At 32.9% G+C, this 21,819-nt stretch overlaps 1 protein-coding gene across 1 annotated transcript in view; it reads left to right on the top strand.

Annotated features, from left to right (window-relative positions):
* Nucleotides 1-21,819, top strand: part of LOC118184077 (carboxypeptidase E-like) — a 47,201-nt gene that overhangs the window by 23,252 nt on the left and 2,130 nt on the right. The window contains exons 5-8 of the mRNA XM_035353720.2: nucleotides 961-1,091; nucleotides 7,329-7,468; nucleotides 12,925-13,045; nucleotides 20,452-20,639. Coding sequence (XP_035209611.1) covers nucleotides 961-1,091; nucleotides 7,329-7,468; nucleotides 12,925-13,045; nucleotides 20,452-20,639 — 580 coding nt within the window. The remainder of the gene's footprint in view (nucleotides 1-960; nucleotides 1,092-7,328; nucleotides 7,469-12,924; nucleotides 13,046-20,451; nucleotides 20,640-21,819) is intronic.

Below are 21,819 nucleotides of genomic sequence, written 5' to 3' on the forward strand. Positions count from 1 at the left end.
GCTTAATCCTTTCTGGAATTTTTTCGAGGAAATAAGTGTTTAAGATTTAACTGATTTAACTGATTTTTTATTAATTGAATGTGAAATATTCAATCGTCTGTGAAAAACATTTTCTTTTGGGACAGTGGAAGATTATGTTTGCTTAATTTCTTTTATACGTTGTTCTAGCTTTATTATAGTATTTGAATAGAACTTGTGGCAACAATTAGATAATTCTTTAAATGATATCAATTTTGTGCATTCTGAGTTATAATATGAACGAAATATAATACTGTTAGGTGAGCCTAGCACCAGAGTGTCGCTAAGGTAAACAGAGTGAATTTTAAAGAATGCATTTATTCTATTGTGGTTTATGCGCTGTTGGCGAAGTAGATTTAATTGAATCCAATAAGTTTAAATGAAATGCAAGTAAAAATGCGTATAATTTAATATTCCGTACAAGGAAGTCATGTGGTGTACACACCAGATTTTTTTTATAATGATTGATGGAATATACAACAAATTAAAAAACCTAATGATAAATCAGATATTTTAGGGAAAGGGGGAAATAGGTGTTTTTTTTTTATTTTGACTGTTAATTTAGTTTTAAGAATTTGAATTCCAATATCATAGGAAAAAAATAGCACTTTTGCTAGATTGCATTTTCATTTTTCATTTCTTTTAGTTATAAGTTTAATTGTTAGAAATTATTAATTAAGTAATAAAAATTTTTAAGCTAGCATAAATAAAAGAAGTGTCTTGCAAGAAATTCACTGCCCCAAAAGGTTTGTTAGCCCAGCCTAAGGGTCTTTTCTCTGTCTGTGGCTCTATATTTAATGCAATTGTATATTGTTTAGAATTCTGTAATGAGCATTTGTAGACTGCCATGTTTTAAGATCTATGTTATGTTTTTTTTTTTTTTTTATATTGTAGAGTGAATGTGTCTTAAAATATAAGAGTATAAGATTCCTTTATTTTCAGATTTTTAGCTGGTGTGTATTCCGGAGCTCACAAAACCATGGCTGCTGGAAAATCAGTCAGTTGTGGTGGGGATGATTTTACACACCAGGGTGGCATCACCAATGGGGCAGCATGGTATAGTGTTGCTGGAGGTATGTGTCATGTCTAATTAAATGCTTATACATATCTTCTGTCAATTTTGTGCAAATATTACATTTTGTGAAATTTTATGAAAATCAGATTTTGCGTCATTGGGGATATTTTTATGGATTATATTGGTCATAGAGTTATTTTATGCTAAAGATATAAAAATATTTTTCAATTTATCGACTGAATTCATGCAAGCTGAATACATTATGGAAATAATAAAGTAACTGTGTCTGTTTTTGTTTTTAAAATTATAAAGTGTAAAAGAAACTATCCTAAAGAAAATATGAGGAGATAGTTTTGTTGGATATTTAAGTCTTCCCTTTTTAAACAGATATATGCGTACTGCAAAGCAATTAATATAATTGTTAAATGTGAGGTAAAGAAAGTTCACTGTTAAAAATTAGAGCAAATTATTTCTGCTGGGAATGTTGCATAAGCAGTTATATGAGGGAATTTGTGTGACATTTGGAATTATTACTGTGCAGATTCGGGAAATATTTCATTTGGCTTTGATAGGCAAAGCATATCTTTAGTTAAGTTTTATTTTTAATTTTCAGTAAACTTGGTGTAAGTCATTAGAAAATGACTTAACCAAGCTTACTAAAAATTATGCTATTACATATTTATTTAATTCTAAGATGTTCTTTCTTTTCCTGACAAATAGAGTACATCTTGAAACTGATAGCATTGTTGTTGTAAATTATGGTAATTAGTATTTACTGAAACATTTCCATGATATTGTGTTGGAGTTATGCCATAAAAGTCTTCTTAATCGGTCTATGTACTCAGATATAATTTGATGCATTTTGTGCCAAGTTTTCCTAAAGGTAAAATGTGGTGACTAGATTGGGACGGCTGCAACTGGATAACATAATTATCGAGTTCCAGCTGTTTTAGTGTTTTTTTCAACAAATTATATAAAGACTATGAATTTTAGCTGTTACTGCGTGGCAACCTTCTTGACATTTTCTCGGGGAAGGGGACATGGTCTCGGCATCCTGAAAATTCTAGATAGAATAGTGCAGCTGTCATTTAGAATTTTGTTTTAGAATCATCAGTGTTCTCAATAATTCAGAAGTTGATATATTATAGAGAAATAAAGATAATTAAAAAATGCCAGATTGTGAATGTGAAGTAGACTTTGATATTGCTTAAGGTACAAATAACACTGACTCGGCAGAATCAAATTCTGATATCAATTCAAAAGGTTGTGATACATAACATATCTAGTAATGAAAAGGCATTGTTATTATTAAATAGTTGAAATCTAATAAAATAAATATACTGGGTAAATATATTGTAATGTTTTATTTATTTGACTTGAAACTTTTACTGGTGGTTGTGCTGATATTATGGAGTGCATCTTACAAGTCAGTGATACCTTAGAACTGAAAGAAGTTGTCTCAAATTAAATTTAGTGAATTAAGATCTTTAAAGACAATATTTGTTTTGATAAAATTATAAAATTTATAATTTCATCATCAAAGATATGTATATAAATTATAAAAATTTTTAAATATTTTAAGACATGTCTTTAATTCTTTGGTGTTGATTTGAATCTGAGAGTTAAATTTTTGCTTGGTAGTCATCAAATGAAATACCTAAAATTAGTCTTATTGTTATATCTGAAAAAATTTAAGTTTGTGTTTTAATACTTTTAATTTTATAACTTAAATTCATCTTGTCGTACAAAACTAACTCAAAAAAATATATATAAAACATTCAAATCTCATATCGTCATTCTTATAAACATTCGTATATGATATCTATCAATCAATCGTATATCATATCTATCAATCATTCGTATAGTGGTAGTACAATCTAACTTTTAGGTTTGCGTTGTAAGTAACCTATGCAAAAGGAAATATCAATAACTCCAAATTCAATGAAACTCCATGTTTCTTAAAAGCCTCCCGGCTCAAACAAATGGAGGGACATGACAGACCACAGTAAATTATATACGCTACATAAATACACAAATGCAATTAAATTTTAAACACACATTTATTAAATTCTTGAATATATTATATAATTAAATAATGGATAACTGATCAGTATCCTACAACATATTTTTACTCGAAAAAGTAACTCATAATGTCACATGCATTTACAGCTTACAAAAATTAATATACCTTAAGATGAAAAATAACACATATCTCATTCCAAAATTAACATACTCATATTAATTTGTAAGTTTACTATTTTTGATGTTCAATAGCTCACTAATTAAGCCGGTAAAACAAATCTTTAAACCTTCCTATACAGACTTTAAATTAATTAGTCATTATTCAAAATATTCTAATCATTTAGTAGTTTACATATAAAATAAATAATTTCCGTTTAAGTAATTTGAAAAGATAGAGAAGTAGACAAATTTAAAAATCACTCACAGATGGAAGACAGTTTTTCTGGATTGAAGAATCTTTAGTGTCCAATCCACTTGGAAATGAGCTAAAACAATTTTTTTTTTTTCCAAAACACTTTCAGAAGCGTCCATTGATTCAGGAACCGCCTTAAATATGTCCATTAAGTGAGAGACAATTTCCGAAAGAAAAGATCTTTAGTGTTCAATCTTTTTTCTGTCAAAACACTTTCAGAAGCGTCCATTGATCTCAGGAACAAGGGAAGCATGATACCTCCTTCTGGAACAAATCTGTATCTCATGACAAATTTCTTCAACTGGAAAGTCTCAAACATGACTATTCAAGTTCTCCAAAATACACGATGAAGTGGCGAAACTAAATTTTGGGTAGAGCACTTTTGGCACAAACTTCTTAGTTGTAACCAATCTCTCCTGTCTATGACGAACAATTCTAACTGGAAAGCCTCTAACATGAATATTCAAAGATCACAAAATACACGATGAAACGGTAAAATCAAATTGTGCGTAGAGCACTTTCTCCGTGCGAACAAATTCTCATCAGCGGGAAAGCGGCGAGAAGCCTCGCCTCAGACCGAGTCGCAAGCCCCCCGCAGGAGGTAAAGCCGCACCGAACTGCCTTACATCTTTGCAACTCAAATGTCTCCAAATCCGATGCAATAGCAGGCGCCCGTGAGAGCAAGACCCGCAAGGGGTCAAGCCCCCACTCCTCTTCTTACTCTTAGCTTGAAAGAATCAGGAAACAGAATGATCTCTAGCCTGGTGCAAGCACCCAGAAAAACTCGGTTTCTCCGCTTCTGTGAGTTCATAGGCTTTCAAAAAAATCATAAAATTAAATCTTACCAATCCCGGAATTTTATGTTATCTAAATTGACAAAATGACACACCCATGATGAATTAAACACCAGAAAATCTGACAATGAAATCCAAAAAAAGATCTGCACTCATAACGTGAGAAAAAGTAGACCCCCCAACTAACAAGCGGAAAATAAGTTCCATGAGAATCCAATTTCCCAAAGTTAGTTTGACCACCCACTGTCTTGAAGTAAGCAAAACTGCAAGCTTTACAAAGTGACAGGAAGAACGATTTCCGTTTCACACGCATTAGCTAAAAGGTGACAATACGCCCTCTACTGCCTCCATTGTTAAAAGGCCATAACCAGATGGCTTCCACAACCGTTTCCCGCCTTAGTTACAATTCCTACTCAAGAATAATGAGTTAAACAACACCTTAAGAACCTAAGAATACTTTTTTTTTCGATTAAAATACACATAAATACAAATGAAAATATTAAAATAATAATGACTTAAAACATATATTAATAATAAATTCGCGACATGACATTATTGGTAATAGCAGTTGGCACCTGGAATTATACTATCAACATTACGACATGTGACAATTTTTAAATTTTCCATAACACTTACAAAACAGCCATGGGTGAGAGTATTACTGAGAGCTCAGTATTGGGTGTTGACTCAATCATCTGTACCATTTAATTAAATGCTGCAGAATTTGCAGTAAAATGTGCATTGATATTTTGAATACACTCATTAAATTGCTGTTGCATTAAGTCTTGTGTTTTAGAGATGTAGGGGGTAATTTTGAAAGCATTGTTGCATTATTTAGAGAAGAAAGAAGAATTATGCATCAAAATATAGTCATATTGTCAACACTGTAAAGGTGTAAAGCTGAATTATCTGTTTCTTGTACTAATACATTCTATAGTCTCTATAGCTGATGATTATGTAATACAGTAGTTTAGGTTAGTTCATAGAAGTTAATAACAGAATGTTTTTACCTTGCCATGTTACCAAAAATAATTCAGTAAATAGGCTCATTTGTAAAGAACTATATGACAAGATGAATGTACTGCCTTATTGTAAATTTTCTTTTTTCTATTAATTTGTTTCAGTGTTTTAAAATTCATTGTATATTAAATTTTAGGTACTTTTTGGTTAATGCAGTACCAGTTCTAATTGTGTGACAAAGAGCCAAATATGATAACCCATTTTTTTTACTCCATGGGTAGTTATGCAGTAATGGCACTGTGAATAAACTGGGAGAATAAACATTGTTCCAATCATTTTTCTTTTAAGATTCTTCCATTACATTTTACTAAGTGCCCCCCTCCTTTTTTAAAGGAAAATTTCAACATGACTTTCACGATTTAACAATACAAAATGGCCAGATAAACATCAGTACCATCACCTAGATTGCTTGTCACTACCTAGACTTTTTATTTAGTTGAATTCATCAGAAAACACAAATGTTTCAGCAAAACTTTATTTCCATTTATGCTTGTGTAATCTGAAATAATGTGGTAACAACCATTTTTTTTTCTAGTCATAAATTTCTTTATTTATTTTGGTTTGATAAAATAATCATTCTTTTCGTATAGTTGTATGCAATGTTAGGTTGCCATTTACTTCAAATGGTACTCTGTTAAGTGGAAAAGTACCAAATTTTATTTATTCTAATAAGCATATGGAATTCTGTTTTAGAATGCTGTATTTTATATTTGATAAGATAAAATCACATTGTCATTTATCAAAAATGAAAACGTGAAGGGTATTTTCTTGTTAAAGCAGCTACCACATAAGCCTCTGGCAACATTTGAAATTTGCATATTATAGACTGGGCAATTAAGGTTTCCTATGCTAGTGACTAAACATAGTAGCTACGTTAACAAGCAAGTACCAAATAATGTTTTGAATGCTATGCATTTTTTGCATATGGTTTTTTTTCGGGGGGGTGGATGGGGAAGCAAAAATTACAAAAATCTCAAGGTTGTTGTCATCAAGCTCGTATTATCAAGATCTTTGTCAATTAATTTGCTGGACTATTTTTATCTGTAGAAGGAAATTAAATGCATTCATACAGTAGTGTCATAATGAAGCATACAGTGCATGTATGTATATATATGTCATAATAAAAACACAAGGAAAAGACGGAACACTGTCGATGCGTAGTTATCCTATATTGAAGAGGAAGTAATCTGATTGCGTCGTAAGCTAATGTGTTGACTTCGTAAATAAAACTTGGCAGTAGAAGGGATTTTAATTCCATTTTTATTTCCAATTGATATTTGTGGCCACAATCACTTGGCACTCTAGTCGTGCCTTTCCACACAAGATTTACATTTTTGATATTGTTGGGATAGAAAGCAAGCCAGCGAAATTACATGTTAGCACAGCACAGAGCAAAAGCTGAAGTGCGTAGTTATGAAAGATGGAGGCACGCGAAGAGAAATGTTTTGGTTTACAAGGTCAGTTTCAGTTCTTAATTATTACATCGGCTGCGCCATATTATTGTAATGAAACTGTGGTTTGAAGGTGGCAGAGTGGAAAGCATGATGACGCAATTTAGCACAACATATCTTGAAAAATCACAATCTTTATTTTTTCCATGCATATCAAATCATCCTTTTTCAGACAAGATATTTCTTAATAATATTTGAATAGAATAATTCCCATTTTGAAGTACGACGTCATCTTAAGCAAGTAAGCGGCAGCAGCACGTATGAAATGCTTTTTACCAGCAGGGGAGTTAACGCGGAAAAGGGCAAGGTTATAGTACTTTCATAGCAAGAAGGCTGAAGTTTCAGTTCACAGTTTTGGTTTAGAATTAATTTGATTGGACGAGAGGCATCTGCATTAAAACGTTACATAAGATAGAAAAGTCTGGAACCTGTGAGAAGAGATGAATTTAGGGGTAGATCATCAAATTTAGAATGTTAATTTTGAGGTCGTCAATTATTTTTTTGAAACAGCTATCATATTCTGTTATATCTTACATATATATATATATATAATGTAGGATATTTACAAGTTCTGATTATGTTATTTTGACTTTTAGGAATGCAAGATTTCAATTATTTGAGTTCAAATGATTTTGAAATTACCCTGGAGTTAGGCTGTGACAAATATCCTTCTGCTGAGAAGCTTCTTGAAGAATGGAATAATAATAAACAAGCACTAATTGACTTCATTTGGGAAGTAAGTTTTATTCTATAATGTATAATAATATTCATTTATTGTATGCAACATGTAGATGAGCAACATAAGATAAAGTGCTATCTGTAGTGCCTTGTTGTACACTGGTGAGCAAAAATTTGGACAAGGCAAAATAATTAGCAGAACGTGGTAACAGAATGAATCAATAGACTTGGGACTGTTACAGCCTTACGGAAAGTAGTGTCAGAAGGTTGAAAGCATATAGATAGTGTGTGCTCGAAAATTCTGTGAAAGCTATTACACAGTATACAATCATTTTAATGATGATGAAGTGCTACTACTGTGCTGTATGGTTAACATGCAATTCAGGAGACATAATTTTAATGACTTTACCTGAGGTCACACACCAATGGGAAGTCACAAATGGGGCAGAAGAGTGTGGAAACGCTCACAGCATCATTTCACAGGCCTAGAAAGCATTTAAAATGGCTATTAGATCATTCAGCGGTGGTCTCCATGAGTAACCATGACAGTCAATGACCAGTATATTGCTCTGCTGGCAAGAAAAGACAGGTAGCAGACATTGGAAGATACAGTCAAAAGTCGTTAATCCGGACTCGTCGGGACTTCGGCGATTCCGGATTATCGATTTTTCCGGATTATAGATCAACAGTTTAAATCGCATAAGATGGCATGCAGAAATTCTAAAATTAAAAATATGAAACCGTAATTTATGAAATAAAGAACAATTATGATCTAAAGGGTATCAAAATTTACAAAAAAAAGCTTAATATTTATTTGTTTACATTATTAAACATTTCTTTCAATGTAAGTTGTTTAAGTTGCTTCGTTTCTTATGTGATAATACATTCTCTTTAATTCTACGAGGGCCATCCAGGAAGTAGATTACGTTTCCGTCTGTGTCCGCTAGGGGCGGGGCTAGCGCGGCAATCTTGGGGTCAGAGCGTTGCGCAGCTCAGTCTGCATCTAGCCGTGCTAGTGAGAGGTTCGTGCTGTGCTCCGTTCAGATACTGTGACGGTTTGAAATGTCTGCGTTAATTGAAAATCCCGCGAGCTGCGAGGTGCGCTCAGTAATAAGGTTTCTGACTGCAAAAAACTGTAAACCGATAGAAATCTATCGGCAGCTTCGTGAAGTGTATGGGGACAACATTATCACTGAAGGTGGAGTGCGTCAGTGGGTCATAAGATTTCAAAATGGCCGAACCAATGTTCACGACGAAGATCGAAGTGGGAGACCCAGCATAGTGACCGCCGAACTTCTCGAAAAAGTCGATGCTAAAGTCCATGAAAATCGAAATTTCACAGTAACGGAACTTTCTTTGAGTTTTCCACAAATTTCGTGAAGTTTGTTGCACGAAATCATCAGCGAAAAGCTTGGTTACCACAAGTTTTGTGCAAGATGGATTCCAAAAATCTTGACAGAGGACCACAAAAATCAGCGAATGGCTGCAGCGTTGAACTTTTTGGACGCTTACCATAAGGATGGTGACTCTTTACTCGATCGCATCGTTACTGGTGACGAAACATGGGTGAAACATGTGAACTGTGAAACGAAATTGCAATCAATGCAGTGGGGGCACAGAAGTTCTCCCCAAAAACCCAAGAAATGCATGCAAACAATGTCGGCAAGGAAGATGATGGCGACTGTTTTTTGGGACAGAAAAGGTGTAATTTTGGTGGACTTCCTGGAAAGAGGCACTACAATAAACTCTCAAAGGTATTGCCAAACTCTCCAAAAACTCAGAAGAGCAATTCAAAACAAGCGCAGAGGAATGTTGAGCTCTAAGATCTTGTTGATTCACGACAACGCCCGGCCCCACACGGCAAATGTCACTCGTAAAGTTCTTGAATCTTTTAAGTGGGAGTTGTTTCCTCATCCGCCGTACAGTCCCGACCTGGCACCGAGCGACTTCCACCTATTCCCAGCAATGAAGAAGTGGCTGGCTATGCAGCGTTTTGATGATGACGCACAGCTGCAAGAAGAGGTAACGAAGTGGTTGAAGGCGCAGGCGGCCGAATTTTTCGACGAAGGAATTTCCAAGCTCGTACATCGCTACGATAAATGCCTTAATTTGTATGGTGACTATGTAGAAAAGTAGTATTTGAGTGTGGCTTTCATCTGTATATAATAAAATTTGTTTCCTATACTTTGTTTATTTTTTTATTCCAAAACGTAATCTACTTTCTGGATAGCCCTCATATAAACAGACATAATTTTTTCTTCAGTTACAAAGTTACTCTGTTCAAGTCCCGTTAATTGCTGTGCTGAAAATACCGACTAACTTGTCAATCGAAATTTTTTCGACTAACCTCTCTGTCACATTCTTCATGTCTTTATCTATTTTTTGTCTGATGGACATCGAAACATACTTTCAATGATCCTTTGGGAGCTCCAGAATCGGAAATTCTATTTGACATAAACAAAAGTTCAAGTTTACTTTTATAGTATTGCTCTTACAGTCTGCAAAAAATAATAAGCCGGATCCAATTCGAAAATTAAGGAACAACGCAATCATCATTTAGCATATACCGTCCGTTCAAATCCATTATACATAAAACGTGCACACAAAAACGTATTCTGCACTTGCGCACACTCCAATGCGCAAGCGTAAACGCCTATGCGCAAGTGTCAACGCGGTGCATGAGCAGAAAGTTTTTAGCTTTGAGGTCCGGATTATGGGTGCCCGAATTAACGACTTTTGACTGTATCATAAAGCACATGCAACATACTACTGAATGTCCAATATCACATTTTACCATGGCCAGGAGGCTGCAAAAGGTTCTCTTGTCTCATGTGCATCTAGTTAGAAATGCTTTGTTCCGGATTTTCTCTTCATGGATAACAGCACTATAACTCATCGTACAGTGTTGTTGTAGAGCTCTTGGAAAGTGAAGATATTCAATGTATGGATTGATCTGCAAAGTCTTTGAACTTAAATTGAATGGAACATGTGTGGAATCTTGTTGAAAAATAGTTGACAGCACATCACTGATGCCCAGCTACTGAAGTTGGCACTACAAGAGGAATGGGAAGTCATGCATCAACAACTCCTTGACAACTTTGTTCTCAGTATGGGTAGACATTGTAATTCATGTATTGCAGTCAGGGGTGATCATATCAGACTGAATTTTTCTTGTAAAGTGCCTGTAACATGGCTGTAACATCATTTCTCCAGATGTACTTCAGAACTACTTTTTTAATAAAGTACTTTTTATCTGATTCTTTGTTTAGATGGTTTGGGTCACTTGTTCCTATTTTTACATCTTAGGGATCTTGTGGTATGATATGAGTTCATGTGGAACACTTCTGCATAGCGTTCTTGGGCAATCTTAAATTTTGCACTCCAGCATACTTTTTGTGATTAATATTGCACATGTATAATGAAGCTGTTGCAGACAGTAGTTTAATAGTTAATTTATACTGCAGTTAATTAGTTTTGAATGTATGTATAGAATCGATAATTATCAGATTGTTGTTAGCAGTTCATTACTTTGTTTTTAGATTTGTAAACAAAAAATATAAGGACTTGTTCGTTTTGCTTTTTGGTCTGGAATTTAGTTTAAAAAAATCAATTTATTCAGCATAAAAAATTTCATTTTTAAAATTTAATTGCTTTCATAGGTGGTAATTGCTAGTTGAGCTGGTGGTAATGGCTCAGGCTAATTAATATCTAAATTTTAATTTGGTACTTGTTTGTTAAGGGTACCATAGTGAAAGAAAACTTTCAGACAGGAAATGCATGGAACTAACAGGAACACTGCAGCAAGGAGTAAAATGTAACAAATTTTCTCACATTTATTTTTATATCACTTATTATCACTTCACTTATTTAATTGTTTAAATGTTGAGTCCAGACTTTAGTTCATGGATGACAACTTATCATACAGTAGCTGTCATAGAGCTCTTGGAGAGTGAAGACATTAAACACTATTGACTGATCTGCAAGGTCCTTGGCCTTAAATTCGGTAAAAATACATTTCAGGTTACCAGAGCCCACCAGCGGCCGAGTGGTAAAGTCGCTGAACACTGGTAGTTCGGTCCGAGGTTCGAATCCCGCGAATGGGCTGGCTGCATGGGTGTTTTCGTGGTTTTCCTCATGTGTAATGTGTATGCGAGCCAGTTTCCCTTAGAAAGTCCTCCACGAAGGCATCCCTCCCTTTAGGCAGATAGCTTTCGAGGCTTTGTCATAATCACACACACATTTCAGGTTACCGCTTGGCGAAAATTGGCGATTTTTTTGGTGCCATTCCTGTTTACATCCAACGCCTTTCACAGTAAAATGGCATCCAAAACGTAATGCAATAAAACATGATTAAAACAAAAAATTGCATCAAAAGAATAAAGTAAAGTTAAATTTAATTTTAAATAATTCTCTTGCGCCATTGCTGCAAGAAATGAAATTTGAATTTAACAAACATTCTCTATTATTGCGAACTAATCTACAATATCATTTAAATTTTGAGATCATACGTAAATCAAGTGCAAGTATCAAAATCCATGAATAAATATAAAATTAAAATTCCAAAAATTATTTAATTCTAAAAAATTCTATTTATAAAAATGTGTAAGTGAATGATTGTTGAGCAGGCAGGAGACAGACTTATCAAGGAAAAGTTGCCTCCAAACCTAACTCTTCAATCATTCAATTCGTGTTTCGTCATCCATGTAGGCAAGGGTAAAAAGTCAAAACCAAAAGTAATACCAAATGTGGTTAAATATTAGTTTAATTTGCCACAGTAATTCACAATACTTCCCCTTAATAAGTCTTTCTCCTGCCTGTTCAACAATCATTCGCTTATGCATTTTTATAAATAAAATTTTTTAGGATAAAATAACTTTTGGAATTTTAATTTTGTATTTATTCATGGAGTTTGGTACTTGCACTTGATTTACATATGCTCTCAGAATTTAAATGATATTGTAGATTAGTGTGCAATAATTAATCATTTATTTGTTTGCATTAAATTTCATTTAAATTTATTAACTTTAAATTTGCTTTTTACAAATAGAGAATATTTGTTAAATTAAAACGAAAAATATATAATCTCAATAATCTTCATTTTAAATCAAACAAGGAAATAACATAAGAATGGAAATACATGTTATCTAATCTGCACAGTACAAAAAGAAAAGATCAACTTACCTTAAAAATTTCTGTTTCTTCGATATGTAATATGTGTTGTCTATATCTTAGAGGCTATAGAAGGATCTTTTTCCTGTGAAACTTAATTTTCTTTCTTGGGCATGAATACAATAATATTCTTTGCTTTGCTCACCAGCACTGATGCAGCAGTACATCTTTTGGATGCAAATGTGATTAGGTTTCTAATTGTGAAAAGTTTTAACTCTTTGTGTGTGTTTTATGACAACCTTCAACTTCTCATATAAAAAAAATAACAAATTACCATGTTAGAAATGCAGTATGATCTGAAGTCAGATAAATATTTGATATAAGAAGTAATTTATTTTATCCTAGAGTCATATTGGAGTGAAAGGTATCGTAAAAGATGCTTTGTCTGGACAACCTATTCAAGGGGCAACAATTAAAGTTTTTAATGTAACTGGAAATCGTCGAATTGATCATGATATTACATCAGGTAATAAAGCTTATATTGTTCTGTTTGTTTCACAATAAAGTATAACATGAAATTTTAAAGTTATATTTTAATGATTTTGCATAGTTTACAAAATTTTGGTGATTATTTTGATACTTGAAAAATTTATTTTTATCATAAAACTAGTAAGTTATGCTATCATGAGTATTACTTAAAAACTTGTGCAATTTGCCATTTTTGAAATATTTATAGTCATGAAGTTATCATGTTTTGACCTACCATTAATCTAAAGAAGGGCATGAAACACAATAGTTTGTGCTATGAGCTTGTTGCCTTTTTTTGGGGGGGGGAGGCAGTTTTTTCTTTGGGGGGTGTGTGTGTGTAACTTAACAAGTAGTTTATTTTACGAAGTCCAACATAAAAATACTTGTCTTATGAGTAATATTTGGGTACTTAGCTTTAATAAATAACCTGATCTAAAATTTATTTATATGGTTTATTCACATTGTCATTATTTTTAATATCAGAAGAAGAAAAAATGAAAACTGGGAACATTTCTTAGTAAAAGTTGCTTCATTTTTTTAAAAAACGTATGTTATTTCAATAATAGAAGCCTTTTAGGCCTTGTATTCAAGAGGCACAAGAAGGAAATATCATCAAATTCTTATATTTAATATATGAAATATCGACAAATTCTTATATTCATAGAAAAATTTAAGTAAAATGTCAACAACAGATTTAAAAAAAAGTATGTAAAATGGGATGGTAAAAAAGTGGAAAATATAAAACTCTGCACTATTTAAAGCTGCATTTAAAGAAATAGATGTAGAAAGTGTTTTTTCAAGTTTTGGCAGTTTGATAGATGAGGAAATGTTAGATGAAATGAGAAAATCTTAAATACAATAAATCTAGCATTCATCTACCTAGAAAGCTCAAGTAATCAGAACATTCTAGAAAAATCCCTATCTTTCCAAAATGTTAAGTTACTGAGTGATTTCTAACACCTTTATAGAGCTTGTTTTACTATTAGCATGCATACAGTCTCATCAAACAGTGTAATTTAGTGCCAATATAAGATGAGCATAGCACCGACAACACAGTCAAATGAACATTTTTTGGTTTTATGTAAACCCAGTTAATTTCTGATTAGCCTGTTTAATTTTTGTAAAGAAGTATATAAGTTGTGTTCTTTCACTGCATTTTGATAAAATGATTATTATTTGGGACCTGTCCTTTACAGGATAGAATGTTGTGGAGGTTTTCAAAATTAAAAAAAAAAAAAAAAACATGATATGTGACTTTTGTTTCAAAATGGATAAACAATGGCAATTCAAAATGAAAAATTATGATAAGCGATTTAAGTTGTCTATATGCTATATTCATAATTTATGTGTCTTTATTATCTAACTAAATGAATATATTTAATGTAATATATTACATTAAACTTCTGCCCAAATAATTGGTGCAAGTTGGGAACAGCTCTGCCAGCTTCATTTTCAACAGGATTTCGTAACTGAATAAGAATCGGATTTGAGATAGGAACTTTCATGTTTAAGGTCTATGAAGTACGTCAGTTTTTATGTCTGCAATTTTTTTATCCTATAATTTTAGTGTAGGTTTTTGATATTCAAGTTTCAAGCAAAATTATTATTCAAGCAAAAAATTAGATAACTATTTTTATAATTTTAGACAGGAAATTTCTCCCATTCATTTGCATGTTCTAGTATGAATTCCAATTTTTTAATGCACTTAATTATTCAGAATTCTCACATATCTGGCATTTGACATTTCTTTAGCTTTCTGGATAATCAAACTTTTGTTGCATATAATACCCTATCTGATAATTTATGCAAATGACAGACTAATTTTTCAATATTGGAACTGGTAGCTGGAGTTTTCAGAAATGACCAGCCCACTTCATTGTTATTAGTTGTTCTTACAACTTTATTGTCTGAAAATGGTCTGCACAAGCCCACAATATTCATCAATGCAAGGAATCAAATCGCTTGTCATCGGCAAGAGCCTTGAGCACCATATAGGTAACAGCCGAACTTAAGCTCAGTTCTTTCCCCAGTTTTGAAGGAGAGCATCCCTGGGGTGGGGTTGAGAGTCTCCCATTCCTCTTCTCCTCCCACCAACCTCTTGAGGACTTTCAGCTCACTGCATATTTAGAGTGCCCTCATGCTGCACAGAAATGCAGCACACAAACATCTATGCCTTCTCCAGGATTCAAACTTGGACCCTTTGGTACAGTAGAGTCACTAACCACTATCTCACATGGGCAACTCTGCCCATTTTTCTGGAATTAACCCTCCAAGTATTACGTGTTTAGCCCTGAAATTTCAAAGTTTGTCAAAATTACATGAATAAATGGTATTTTCTTGATTATAATTAAAAAAACAACTCTCACTTAGTACCTTGATTCCTTTTCTTTCAATATTCATCCAATCCAAAATTGAATACATTTAAAGCTGGCAAAAATTTTTAGTTTTAATGAATACAAAAGTTCAATATTTATTTATTGGTTTTATTAAACGTTTCTTTCACTTTTTTTAAGCTGTTTAATTTTTCATGCAAAATTTTTCTCTTTAATTTTCTAGATACACATAATTTCTTATTGAGTTATGAAGTCCTGTAATTCTCATGTTGAGAATTTCCACTAAATGGTGAATCAAAATCTTTTCATTAGTCACTTTCACCACTATCAGTAGCAGTATTTTCTGGAGTTAAAATAAAATTATGGATTTTGCTGTCTGCTAGTTGATTGCTGATTAGGACCTTGCCATCTCAATGAAAATTTCTGTTATAGCACTTCACTTTTTATCTCTTTTTTAAAAGTTCTATTGGAAAATTTCATATTCTATAGAGTTAAAAATCTGCACCAAAATAAGGTTGTTGTTTGGCTAGATTTTGTAACTGCAATTTCTGAAGCCTGAATTGGTGCCCATACCATTTTTACTTCCTTGTGCGAAGTAAAAAGGGAGTATTGTAATCGTGAAAAATTTCGGGTATCATATTTCAACGAAAATACCAATTTTGGCTACTATCCAATGCAATTTAATGATGTTTTTGCATGACATTCGCAAGTAAGGACAGAATAAAGGACTCTTTCCTCCCCTAAAAAAGAAAATTATAAAACTGATTTAAAAGGAATTCTGAAGAGAATTTTTCGTGGCATCTGTGCATATGTACGTATCTCGCATAACTCAAAAACGAGTAGCCTCAGAATGTTGAAATTTTGTACGTAGGACTGCTGTAACATGTAGATGTTCACCTCGTATTTTGGTTGCAATCGGTTGGACCAAAAGTATATAAATATATATATATCCACTCTGTTACTCAGCTCAGTGAGTTCAGTTTCTTTATTCTTATATGTTTGTAAGTTGTGCATTTTTTGCCTTAAAAATGATTGAATTATGTTGATCTTATCTTCCGGTTAAGGTTTTTATGCCTTTAGTAAATCTGCATGCAATATTTGTGAAGTCATTAACAATTTAAAAGTTGTTTAAGTGTAGCTAAGCCTAATGAATTTTGTGATGGCAGACATGTTTGTTTATATTTTAAACTTGGCAAAATAGCAGATTTGTTGCCAATCTGAAAGAACTAAGCTTCGCAACAACAAAAATAATGGCTCCTATTATTATTGCGAATTAAATCATGCGTAATCCATTCTGGAATTTATTTGAGGAAATAAGTTTTTCAGATTTACTTCATAATTTTTATAGCTATTTTGAGTTTTTATGTATTTTTGCCTTGTCGTGAAGTAAGAACTGAATTAATTGAATGAGAAATACTCAATCGTCTGTGAAAAACTGTTTTTTTTTTGTTTTGTTTGGTTAATTTCTTTTATACATCGTTCTAGCTTTATTATAGTATTTGAATAGAACATGCGGCAACGATTAGATAATTCTTTAAATGATATAAATTTTGTGCATTCTGAGTTATAATATGAACGGAATATAATACTGTTAAGTGAACCTAGTGCCAGAGTGTCGCTATGGTAAACAAATAGAGTGAATTTTAAAGAATGCATTTATTCTATTGTGGTTTATGCGCTATTGATGAACTAGATTTAATTCAATCCAATAAGTTTAAATGAAATGCAGGAAAAACAGTGTGTAACTTAATATTCTGTGCAAGGAAGTCATGTGGTATACACATCAGATTTTTTTATACTGAGGCAAATAAATATGCTTTTGCTTTGCAGATCCTGCTACAGTTCTAAAATTAGAAAGTCTTTTTGACATAATGAAAAACTCAGACTTATAATAATAATAACCAGCAAAACATAATGAGCTGAATCAAAATAGTTATGGGAGAACTAAATTGCTATTTAAATGAACTTTCTTCCAAATTTAAGTTTTGCTCTTCTTGTGCTGTTGTCCAAGAAAAAGAAAATGAATATTAGCTGCACCCCACTCCAAGCAAATATGTTTTGAGGCTTCACTCATAGTTTCGGTCAGATAAAAAAATATTACCCTCCAAACTTTACAATCACTCAAAGGGCCAAAAATATTGTTACACTTAATGTGATTGCCAAGATGGTGTGCACTTCCTTGGCCAAGTAGGTGTTTGAAAGTGACATATAGAAACCTCAGTTAGTTGGGATTAAAATCGCTTTTATGACACACTTGCTGTTCCTGGAGTATTGTATTCTCCATTCCTAAATTTTCTAAAAGAAAAAAGTCCTGTTTTTCTCATGGTGTAGACATTAGATCATTCTGAATATTGGACATCTGGATTTCGGACTTCATACTGTAGTTGCTTTTGAGCAGACTTATAAGTCGAAAGTGGTCATACTGAGATTTGTCATTGGGAAGAGTAAACCTTGTATGTAGCTTGTTAGAGTAAGTTGCAATTAGAGATGAATGATCCACTCCAGAACCGATTCAAAGAATGATTCACTAAACAGAACTAATGCTCAGTGCTGTGGCAAAAATGGAATGGCAGTTCTTTAACAGTTCACCGAGAGCTGCACGAGTTGTTGAGGAGCATGCTAGAAATTTTATTCCTTCTAATGGAAACACTAGCAGTCCTTCCTTTTATTTTAAACTTCTGGAAACTTCTCTGACCTATTTTTTATGTATGTATGTGTGTTATGTATGTACATATGTATGTGTTTTTGGCTTGCTTGTGTTCCATCTAGTATTTAATAAAGCAAAACATTATAAACTTATGCATCTCAGCAAAACTGATCATCCCTGTTCGATAATGAATGGCATTTCTTTTCCCATCTGGCACTGCTAGGATCTGTTTAAAGTACGTAGATTATAGGAACTAGTTCCTCGGATTTCCAGTTGTCAGCACTCCAACACTAGTTGTAGATCTGAGTCGTTCAGGGTTGTGATTATTCATGTGCTCCTCGTCTAGCTGTGGATCTTATTCCAACTGAGTCTTCATTATTTGCTCTTTTAAATCTGGCTCCTGCAGAGTCTTGATTATATGCTTTTTTACTTGTTTTGCACCTAATTCCTATTATATAAGAAACTTGGATGAAAAAGTTTGAATATAATACAGGAATATAAAATTTTGATTAAAATAATGCAGATTTTCTATCTATAAGAAAGTAAAATAAAATGAAATTTCAGTTATAAGATAGTTTAGTTTTTCAAGTGAAGTATATTTATGCCTACTGTTTGTTTTGTATACCAGTATATTTCAAGATTTAAAAAAAAAAATAACTGTTTTCTGCTAATATCCAAAACTTCAAGGCAATTGGAGTCTCACCCCATGGTATTCTTTAAATGCAGATGAAGAATGTCTGCTATTTAATGTAACCTTCGGCCTATCAATTGACAAGTCTGCAAATTTTATCTATTTTGAGTTAGTTTTGGTTATGAAAGACAAATTTTAATTTTTTCTTCAATATTCCTGTACTAAGAGTTGATTGTATTAAATTAAATTAATTAATAGCAGGTGAAATGACTTGGAAATATTCAAACTATTACTGTGTTTAAGGTGTTATTTAATTTTTTCTACTTTTATATCATCCATATATTTCTCTAAACTGTTGCAGTACTTTAAAGGAACGTTTCTTATGTACAATGCATGTGTTGTTAATTCTTGTGCTATTTCAATATTCTCATTAACATTACAAGGGAACTGGAACAGTTACTATATCATACAAATTACAGAGAGATTCACATTATTCACTTTTATAACAGCTAGAAGTGATTAGTATTAATGAGAAAGGTATGTCAGCACCAGAATATGCCAAAAGTTAGGCCTTTTCACCTAAACACTTAATCAAATTATGAACTCAAGAGGGGAATATTAGATATGTATTTTCGATGAATACACACACACTCGGTAAAAGTAGCAAAACAGTTACATTAACGTCATAAAATTTTTTTTGCCCTGTATAAAAAGATTAAAGTAACTGCAGTATGGTCTTGATTTTTTCCATTCTTGTGAAGGCTTAGATATAGTAAGAAAGCAAAACAGTTTAAATGCTACGGTAAAATTTTTAGTAGCCTGGATAAAAGTCTTTTATTAGCCATAATGTACCCTGAAATTAAAGCCTCAATGAGAGAAGCCATGATTATTCATTGCAATGAAATAAAAATGTGAATTAGAAATACACAAAAGCTGCAGAAAAATGAAGTTGGTAAAGGTTGATGCAGAAGTTAGGTTAAGGACATAAACCATCGTTTCACAACATAGAATTGTTTGGCAATAAAACCTTTACAACCATTATGCTAATCAGTCAAAACTAACAGCACAGAGGCTAGGTCTGCGAAATGGTTGTAACACACAGTTGGTTCAGTGGTGGCTAGCACTTTTAAAAAGTTCATTATTTTTAACTAAGGTATACTGGTTAGACTGGATATGCCTAAGTGAAGGATGTTTCAAATAAAACTGGCATATACATGGGAAAAGCTAGAAAAGCTCCCATGCAGGCAACCCATTTGCTAGGCCTTGAACCAAGCTTAAATTGCAAGTATTCTTTGATTTTTATTGTTCTGCCATTAATGGACCAGCATGGAGATTGTTTTAGCTTTTTTAGGGTTCTGGAAACTTAATATACTAGAATATGTATGCTATAAACATATTTATACTCTAAATACCATAAGAACACTTAAAAAAATTGTGTAATTCATTTTAGCTCAATATTCACTTTATCCTCTTATGGTATCTGGAGTATCTAAAGGTGTGCTGTGTAATAAATTTCAGGAAATTTTATTTATTTCTTGTCGTTTTATTATCCATGCACATACATGGAAATGTTTAATATGTGGTATCTAAGAAGATTAATTTTATTACATTATGAATTACAGTCTGCATAACAGTAATAATAGTTTACTGATATATTAATTATATCACTCATCACAAGAAGTGTATGCAGTATTTAATTATACAAGATTTATCATTAGTATGTTTTGTAACAGTTTTGTTTTATGTAATACTCTAATAAAGCTATGATAAATAATTACATTTTTATTTTACAGTTCGTGGAGGTGAATATTGGCGATTATTGACTCCAGGTGAATATCGTATTACTGTTGTTAAGGATGGTTACATCCCAAAGACTGAGAATGTTGTTGTTTCCAACCCACCTCACCAGGAAGCAGTTCGCCTGGACTTTAGTTTGATGCCCAATTTTGATGATCAATCTGATATGTTATTCGACTCCATGGTAAGTTGTTCTTTTACATGCAAACTATCAGTCATAAGCTGCTAATTTTCATGGATGATTATACTCATCATAAAACTTATTTCCATATCATGGATGCAGTGGTGTCGTGAGGGGGGTGGCAAAGAGGTGTATGATGCCCCGGGTACTGCTCATAGAGGGGTGCCAAATGGTCTCCAAACAAGATTTTCATCATATGACCGTGTTTTTTTCAAGGGGTGCCAAAACAGTATTTTGCCCCGGGCGCCAGTTATGGTCGCTACTCCACTGCATGGATGAGTACCAATAGTATGCTGGAATGAGCTCAAGTTATGTTATTTAAAATGTATTCTATGTTTATAAAAAAATTTAATAAATATTTAGTAGATTTTTTTTTTTTACTCTGTTTATGTTGTTAGGTTTAAATGTTAAAAAAAATTATTTCTAAACCTTAATGAAGTCGTTCCATTTGAGAAATATTTGATGACTTTTAAAATATGATGAAAATATAATAAGGTGTTTGTTTCTGATGCATAAACTTCCCTTTTATTCTAAGCTATATATTCATTTTTTAAAGAACTTTTAATCTATGTAAGAAGTTAACAACTGTGTTTTAAAAGAGACTGGTGTAGTATAAGTTATACACATTTTATGCAGTTTTAGTACATATAAGCAGATTCTTAAAATGAAACTTTACATTGTTACCAAATGTCCAGGCACAGTAAGATAGATAGCTTCCTTGCAAAGCAGGTTTAGGGTTGCTAGAAAAGGACAAAGGAAGGCAGGGTTGTCACATTTGACAAGAAATTGCCCATTTGGTGACAAAATTAGCAATGTGCCATGGAACGATGGAGAACCTTCTGGAATAAATTCTTACCGGTTTAGCCCAGAATGTTCTGGAACACAAGCCAAAAGCTATATAAACCCTGCTGGTATGTGTAGTGTTAGTATTCAGTCAGTTAGTTAGTTCGTGTGGAGTCCATTGAGTTGACAGTCGGTCAATGAGTGCCGAGTGGGTCGTCGAGTGCATCGAAAGCATCTCTTAGTGTATCGCGGTTAGTGCATCATCGAGAGAGTGTGTTGAGCTTCAGAAATGACTGAACCGAAGAGTCAGGAGCTGTGCTTTGTGTGTCGTCGAGTGCATTGCAAGTTGTAATGTGGAGAGTCTTGAGAGTGCATGGAGTTCCGAGAACGACCAAGCAGA

The sequence above is a fragment of the Stegodyphus dumicola genome, chromosome 6 (assembly GCF_044657685.1).
Source record: "Stegodyphus dumicola isolate Sdum_Otavi_A_Nest chromosome 6, ASM4465768v1".
In the NCBI taxonomy this organism is placed as follows: Eukaryota; Metazoa; Arthropoda; class Arachnida; order Araneae; family Eresidae; genus Stegodyphus; species Stegodyphus dumicola.